At 37.5% G+C, this 7,774-nt stretch overlaps 1 protein-coding gene across 3 annotated transcripts in view; it reads right to left on the reverse strand.

Moving 5' to 3' along the window:
* The window catches only part of kon (chondroitin sulfate proteoglycan 4-like protein), a 132,552-nt gene that overhangs the window by 82,559 nt on the left and 42,219 nt on the right, over window positions 1-7,774 (reverse strand). For all 3 annotated transcript variants that reach the window (XM_067045646.1, XM_067045645.1, XM_067045647.1), the window contains exon 5: window positions 1,975-2,269. In XM_067045646.1, coding sequence (XP_066901747.1) covers window positions 1,975-2,269 — 295 coding nt within the window. The remainder of the gene's footprint in view (window positions 1-1,974; window positions 2,270-7,774) is intronic.

The following is a 7,774-nucleotide window of genomic DNA, read 5'->3' on the forward strand; positions in this document are numbered from 1 at the left end:
TCAAACTATATTAAAAAATTTGGGCAGATCAAACCACCTTGGGTCATTTGAGTTCGTGTCAAGGAAGGAAATTTTGTCTGCTGTTCTGAATTTTTTTTCTAATTGCTGAATAAAACTAGTTCAAACTAAATTATTGTTATAAATATTTCGACAATCAAGAATAATGTTAATGATAGTCCTTGGATTCATTCTTATTATCAGTTTGTTTATAAAATAATGACTTCTTTCTGTATATAAAATGTTTAATGAATTGAAGAAATGAATTTCATCATTTGAACTATTAGAATGAAAATGGAGTAAGTCACTTTTCATTTATTGCAAGAAATTAATATTTTCTAAATGTCCTTGAATCATAAATGTATATTATGCATATACTTAAATAATTGAAGTTAAATGTTCAAAAGTCATACAGGAACTTTAATAGAAAATTCAATTTCTCGCAATGAGTGAAAAGTTTCACTTTCATCCTCACCTTCAATTACAATTTACAAGAACAAATGAGCTATTTGTTCTTGTAAATTGTAATTAATCAAACAAAAATCATTAATCTCTATGTTAACAATTACATAATAAATAAAACTTACCTTAATTATACTGTAATAAATTGTAGAAAACATAAATTACAGAAAAGGAAAATAATTTTAACCACTTTCCTGAAAACTGGCCCAAGACATGAGTGTAACCTACCTCAAAGTTAATTCAAGTTATGTAACCTTGGTAATGTAGTCAACTAAACCATAGACCAGAAACAGGTTGCTAAATTACCTGAGTTTTACTTTACTCTTGGACAAATCTTAATTATACTGGAAAATGATGCAATCGACCCTAAAAAACACTTTGACAGAATTTTAAATATGGGAAATAATAGCCGATAATCTCCTCCTGAATATAAGAGTGCTGAAATTTTAATATTAAAACCAAGTAAGGAGGAAGTCAAAAATTAAAATCTTATCTGCTGCTTAATAAGATAAGTTAACCAGAGAATTTAAGAAAGCAATGCCAAATTTTGTAAACTGCACCCAGTAAATATAATTGAGATCAAAGTATAGCAAAAAATAAAATGGATGTGTTGAATTATATAGGTTAGTAACTAACGAATCCCTTAACATTAACAAGTCCTGAGCTGACTAGTAAACATCCTAGAGGTACACAAAAACAAAGGTGGAAGGATTGTGATAATATTTATTTTAATGATTTGGGGTTTGATAGTGGTCATTCGATAGCAGTGTGTGGAAAATTGGTGGTATCAGCATTGAATCTTCAAATATGCTAAGCCTTTTATTCATTAATTATTTATAAGGGAATGTCTTAAAATATAACTAGATATTGAGGGTTATTTTAATTTTGTGAAAGAAAATAGCATAAATGTATGATGTATTAATTTAAGAATATAGTTGCTCATTTTCTTCATTTATATTTTTAATAAATCGACAAATTTAGCTACTATTAAAAAAACAAAAAATAAATTAAATTCAACTAAATAAATCTGAATACTTGAAACTATGTTTGGGAAAAATATTAAAACATATCGTAAATAGCAATGTAGTGAATGAAATATTGATAAAAATTCTTTTTTTTATAAATTTATTTTATTTATGTTTACATTTCTATTCAAAATTTTGAGGATTTTACCAATCTTCAGGAATCTTGTATTTTTTAACAATATTTGAACCCATCTTATCCATATTTCTATATAAATGTTTGGTCACTGGTCATATTATAGATTGTCTAATAATAAAAATTTACTTAAGAGAGCAGTCTGACATGTGTATGATACTTCACTATTGCATAACCTTTGATCAGATAAGAAGAAATTATGGTAATTGACATGGGCGAAAAAAATTCAAGATTCCTGAGGATGAGGAAAGCACCTTGAAATGTCAAATAGAAATGTAGACATGTATAAAAGAAATTTTTTATCTACACATAATTGTCCATAAAAAGAAAAAAAAATGGTTTGAAAATATAGCTTACCATGCTACCAAGATCATAATGCCTAGTAGACGTCTGGATTAGCTTTTGTACAGCTGTTTTGTTATCAACAGTGACTTCAACTGAGTAAGAATTAAATTCAATATTAATGGAATGCCATGTACCATCAGATACATAAATTTCATTTTTAACTTTTCCTGGACCTCCACCTTTGTCAAGAACAACATGAACTCTTCCATTAGTAAGTTCAACTCCAACAAAATCTGCATTTTCTCCACCTCCGGTGGTATATATCAATAAACAGTCAACAATAGCAGTTTTTAATTTGAATTTCCATCTATAATAACGTTAACACCAATAAAAATTATTAATATTAATTTCAAGTTACAATTCAACCCTAATAAGAACAAGAACTAATTTGATAAACAATCTCAATTACTTCAATACAGGTTTTTTTAATATTTATAAATTCTATCATGCAACTAACTCTGTTTAATTTTTATGGTAAAAATTTCATTTGTAAATAATTGCACTGCATCACATCACTGCAAATAATTCTGAATTTTAAAAAATATTAATTTTATAGAAAACACAGATTTCAGTACTATGCATGTATTTGTTTGGTTCTAAGGTTATAAATTAGTAAGATAATTTAGAACATTGATGAATAGTTTACCCTTTGGTTTTTCTTTCTTTTGGCAAGTTTCTACTATATGGATGTCATTTATTAGATATAAAGAGGCAAATTTGCTGAATAATTTTTTTTTCAATTATATTTTAGGTACTACCTTCCCACAACTATGGTTTACAAAGGGATGGTTAAAAAAAAAACTGGTATCACAAATATGAAGTTGAAGAACAAAATGAAATTTATTGTTATGGGGATTGTATTACACTTTGACCACCTTTTTCAACAGTCATCAACTCCATGAGTGATTTGATGATCTTTAAACTTTCACAATCACTTCCAATCATAATAACCTATTTTGGGTTCTAGTTGATATATATAACTTATAACCATTCCAGATGAGGAAAAGTTAAAGAGGCACCAGACACACAACACCGATACCACCAATCAGCTGATCGAGTCGAACAGCTGATTGATATGTATATATGGACGGACTGGACTCAATAAAGAGCATTAAAAAAAAAAAAAAAAGAAAAAAAAAAGGGCTTTCTATTTCTGGAACCTGTGAGAGTCATTTCATACCCTTTACACTTTTTTTTTCCACTATTTTTTCTCGACAATACTTAAGTGGTGCCGAAACCCGAGAAATTTGGAAACCGGAACAATTTTTAGTCTAAAAAAAACTTTTACTTTTTTTTTGTTCTCTCTGAATTATGGCCAGTAACGGAATAGTGAGAGCTGCAGTTCTAGACCTTGAGGGTCTGAACTTCAACAATCCACCTCCAGCAGCAGTTGACCAACCAGTAGCTGCAGGAACCCACCTCCGGCAGAAATTCAGCCATTACCGGAAGTATCACTAGCGCAAGCTCACGCCACGACGCTGGAATCGATCAAAGTCCGCACGGTAACCGCCCAGGACTTAAGAAAGACAGTTTCCGACCTTGAAAGGTTTCCCGGGGAGACGGGAGTTAAGCCATTTCTCACACAAAAACCACGGGGTTGCTGAAGATGGAACAGAGCTAGTACGGTGGTAGCATCATTTCGACTATCTGGTCACAACCGGGTGTTAATGAGGACCGAATATGCAAAGCTCTGAAAGAAGCATCCAAAGCTGGTAAGATCCACCATTTATATGTTGAAAATGCGACGGTATGGGAAAAGATCCAGCGGCTATGGAGAACGGAAAAGTTCGACTTTGATCGATCATTTATTCGATGGACATCGATGGTAGATACCTAGAGACCCGGAACATCAAAAAGGTTTTGGCTTATCACCAAGGAAAGTCTATAACTGGGTCACAAGTATTGATATATTCAGTAAGGTGGGCATGGCATACCCGGTGCAGGACAGATCAGCGGAGGCGGTTTTACGAGCCCTTCGGATATGGTTTCAATTTTATGGCATCCCCGACAGAATTTCTTCCGACAGTGGGAGAGAATTTGACAATGCTACCATCAGAGAGGAAATGAGAATATTGGAAATGGTGTGGCACCTCAACATCCAAAGAGCCGTGGAGGGATAGAGCGGCTTCATAGCACTCTAAGCGACAACCTTCGAGTGTACCAGCTAGAAAGAGGACTAGAGCCAGATGACACGATAAAACGGGCAGTCGCAGCATCTACCACTCCATACACACAGTCACGGGGTTTGCCCTATTCGAAATTCTTTTTGGGATGAGAGGGCGTCGACGGGTAATGTGATGGCCTTGCAAATATTGTGGGCAAAAGTCAGGGAAAGGATTTGCAGAGAAAAAAAGTACAAGAGTTGCCCAACATAACTTCATATCAGAGACCTGATGGGTAAAATAAATATTGGAACAGTAGTATATAGGAAAGTGGGGACTATAGAGGGAAAGGGCTGCAGAGGTATGAGGGCCCATTCAGAGTGATTGTCATTCCAGAACATAATATTGTTACATTAGAAGGCGTCAAAAAGCCTAGAAAGAGGAGAACTGCCCACAATGAACAGTTAAAATTTCCGGAAACACAACATAGAGTGTCCTCATATCACCACAAGTAGATTAGACTACACGAAATGTATTTCTTTTACTTAATTTTTTTTTTCTAGTTTGTTGATTTTATATATATATAAATTTCATATTTTTTGTAAATATAGTCTTTTTTATGTTATTGTACGAAGAGTTCTTCTCGTTCTTTTCATTTAATTTTTAAGTTTAATTTAGACAACACTTCACACGCCGGATCGTGCATCCTTATCCATAAATCCTTATCCCATTCACTCCTCCAATTGACGCTAACCACTCTAACTGAATCTCAAACATGGACAAAATTGAACGAAGAAAAATCTCAAATATTCGGTCAGCATCTTTCTAAAACCTTTGAGCCACACCCTGACATCCTTAATTCAACCAACCTTGAAGAAGTATTGAATACTCCACTCCAAATGACCCTGCCACCTAAAGCATTTCATCCATCAGAGATATCTAACATCAAACAGTGCCCATACATGTACCGAAGAAGAGATGTGGACCGGGGCGAACCAATGGAGATCAACGTCCGACAAATACGGAGAAGCAACTGGAGGTTGAGTAGATATTTAGAGGATCCACGGAAGCATCGGGAACATCGGAGACCGAAGAATAAGCTGAGGAGCCACAGAACTGAGGTAGTCAAGGGGATAGTGTGGAAACAGGAGGATGGAAACAAGGAAACATAGGTAGATGGAGGCGAGGAACTAGAGAGAGGTAGACTAGGAACTAGTAGAGCTAGCGTTTACCTCTCTCTCCGTCCGCATTTAAATTTTCTACATATACATATTATTTTTTGTTTTTATTTGTAGTATTTTAATATAGTAAGCTTGTGAGGAATGTGCATAAAAGCTATTTGTTTCAGTGGACAAACCTAATGTTTCCTTGTGAATTGTATCGTTGATATTTTGACTGCGGAAAATTAAAAAATAAGTAACTTTCTGGCTCAAATGTCTAATACCGAATGATGAAGTTTGTTTATCTTTGAAAAGCGTATCTTGTAAGGTACTGGAACATAATATATTATAGAATAAAGGTTGGATTGTTAAAAAATAAATTCGGTCTCGAGTTACTGGACTCAATAATGGCAGTCTTTCACTTCCATTCGTTCCTTAAAACTTTTTTTTTTTTTAATTTAGCTCTCGACTACTTCTATGTATATATAAGTTATGTTTACAGGGTATGTAATAATAATCTTAATACCTAACTCCCTCAGTCAACAACTCTAAATAATATAGGATTACTGTACAGAATAAAGCAGTCTATTATCAGCAACCGTGAGTGTGTTTTCTTGTACCTTCTTTCCTTTTTTTTTGAGTTTATAACCCGCTATCTCGTATCTGGTGCCGAAACCCGGGATCACGGATTACCGGACCAATTTTTATTGATAAGAAGAATCCCGTTTTTTTTTTTAGTTAGTTGAATTCTCTTTTCTTGTTATTTTTGATCGATCTTTTTTTTTATTATTATTTTACTATGACGTCTAATGGCATAGTAAGACCGGGTGTACTTAACCTGGATAACTTCAACGTGGGAAACCAACCACCTCCAGTCGAAAACATTCCACTACCCCCAGAAGTAGTTAACCAACCACCAGAGCTGGCTCCGCTACCGGAAGTCTCATTGGCAGGAGCTCACGCGACCACCTTAGAATGGGTCAAGGTCCGCACGGCGACGGCTCAAGACCTGAGGAAAGCTGTTTCTGACCTGGAACGATTCACTGGTGAGACGGGGGGAATTGAATCATTTCCTTAAAGGAGGAGACAGATTAATAGCTCGAATTATCGCAAAGACAAACGAAAGTATACTAGATAGCGATGATGCCGAAGCATTGAGGGCAGCGCACATGATGGTGTTGGAACTGCCGGTGTCTACCAGGCACATCCCTCCTGCTATCTCTATTATAGGCAGACCGCCGTTCTTCTCCCTCACGTTATAATTCATCAGCAGTGTGCGGTCGCCCCTCTGCCGACATCTCCTTCAGATGTCTCGCGTCTTCCTCTCTCCTGTTCTTCGTCTCCATCCGCCTGTGTTCCCTTGTTTCCATCCTCCTGCCTCCTCTGTCTTCTTGAGTACCTCGGTTCCCTGGCTCCTCAGCTTGTTCTTCGGTCTCCGACATTCCCGATGCTTCCGTGGATTCCCCAGATGATCTACACACAACTTCCACTTGCTGCTGAATTATAACGTGAGGGAGAAGAGCGGCGGTCTGCCTATAATAGAGATAGCAGGAGTGATGTGCCTGGTAGACACCGGCAGTTCCAACACCATCATGTGCCGAGAAGCCCTAAAACTGTATAGTGGAGAGAGGACACAACACCAGATTCAGGAATGTCAGTGTAAATCAATAGTACAATCGGCCGAGGAACATTCATAATTTTGGGAGAAGGCGGGAAAATAGAGATAGCGGAAGAGACAGGGCGAGGTACCAGGAGAATAGAGTGAATCAGGGGAAACACAGGAGCAACGGAAGAAGAGAAGACCGGAAATGCCACGGTTGCGGCAAGATCGGACACCTGGTGGCGCAGTGCCCACGCACCAGGTGCTTTGAATGCGGTAACGAGGGACATATCGCGAAACAATGTCCCTATATATATAAGAGAAGGGAAGTGAACCTCGGCGAACCCATGGAAGTGAATGCACAAAGAGTAAGGAGAAGCAGGATAATAAGATCCGGAGGATCGAGCACGGAGTCACCAGGAACTTCCGAGGCATCAGAGACTGAGGCAGAAGAAATGCAGAGAACACGAGAGGACTCACGGAGAAATCCCGGGGAGGTATGGAGGCGAGCGCCGGAGAGAAGAAGAAGTCAGGACAACATCTGAGGGGAGTACCAGCGGAGAGGCGACCGCACATTAGTCAGCTACAACATCAGAGGGAAGCAAAGCGGTCTGCCTATTATCATCATGGGAGGAGTGAGATGTCTCGTGGACACCGGGGGCTCGAACACCATCCTATGCCGGGAGGCGTTGAGGAGATTGAGTGACGGTAAGAAGACACCACAGGTGCAGGTATGTGATTGTAAATTGGTCACCTTGGGTGGGCCCTGTAGCGTTATGGGAGAGGCAAGGATGGGGTTAAGTCATTTGGGGGTTGTGGGAGGTAAACTCACGGTTCACGTAGTGGGGAAAATGCCGAGAGATTATGAAGCAATTGTAGGGTGTGACCTATTGAGAAAGATGGGAGCGCGGATTAAAAATAAAGACGGGCGATGGGTTATTAAAATAGGG

The sequence above is a fragment of the Halyomorpha halys genome, unplaced genomic scaffold (assembly GCF_000696795.3).
Source record: "Halyomorpha halys isolate HHAL.00 unplaced genomic scaffold, Hhal_1.1 Scaffold936.1, whole genome shotgun sequence".
Lineage (NCBI taxonomy): Eukaryota > Metazoa > Arthropoda > Insecta > Hemiptera > Pentatomidae > Halyomorpha > Halyomorpha halys.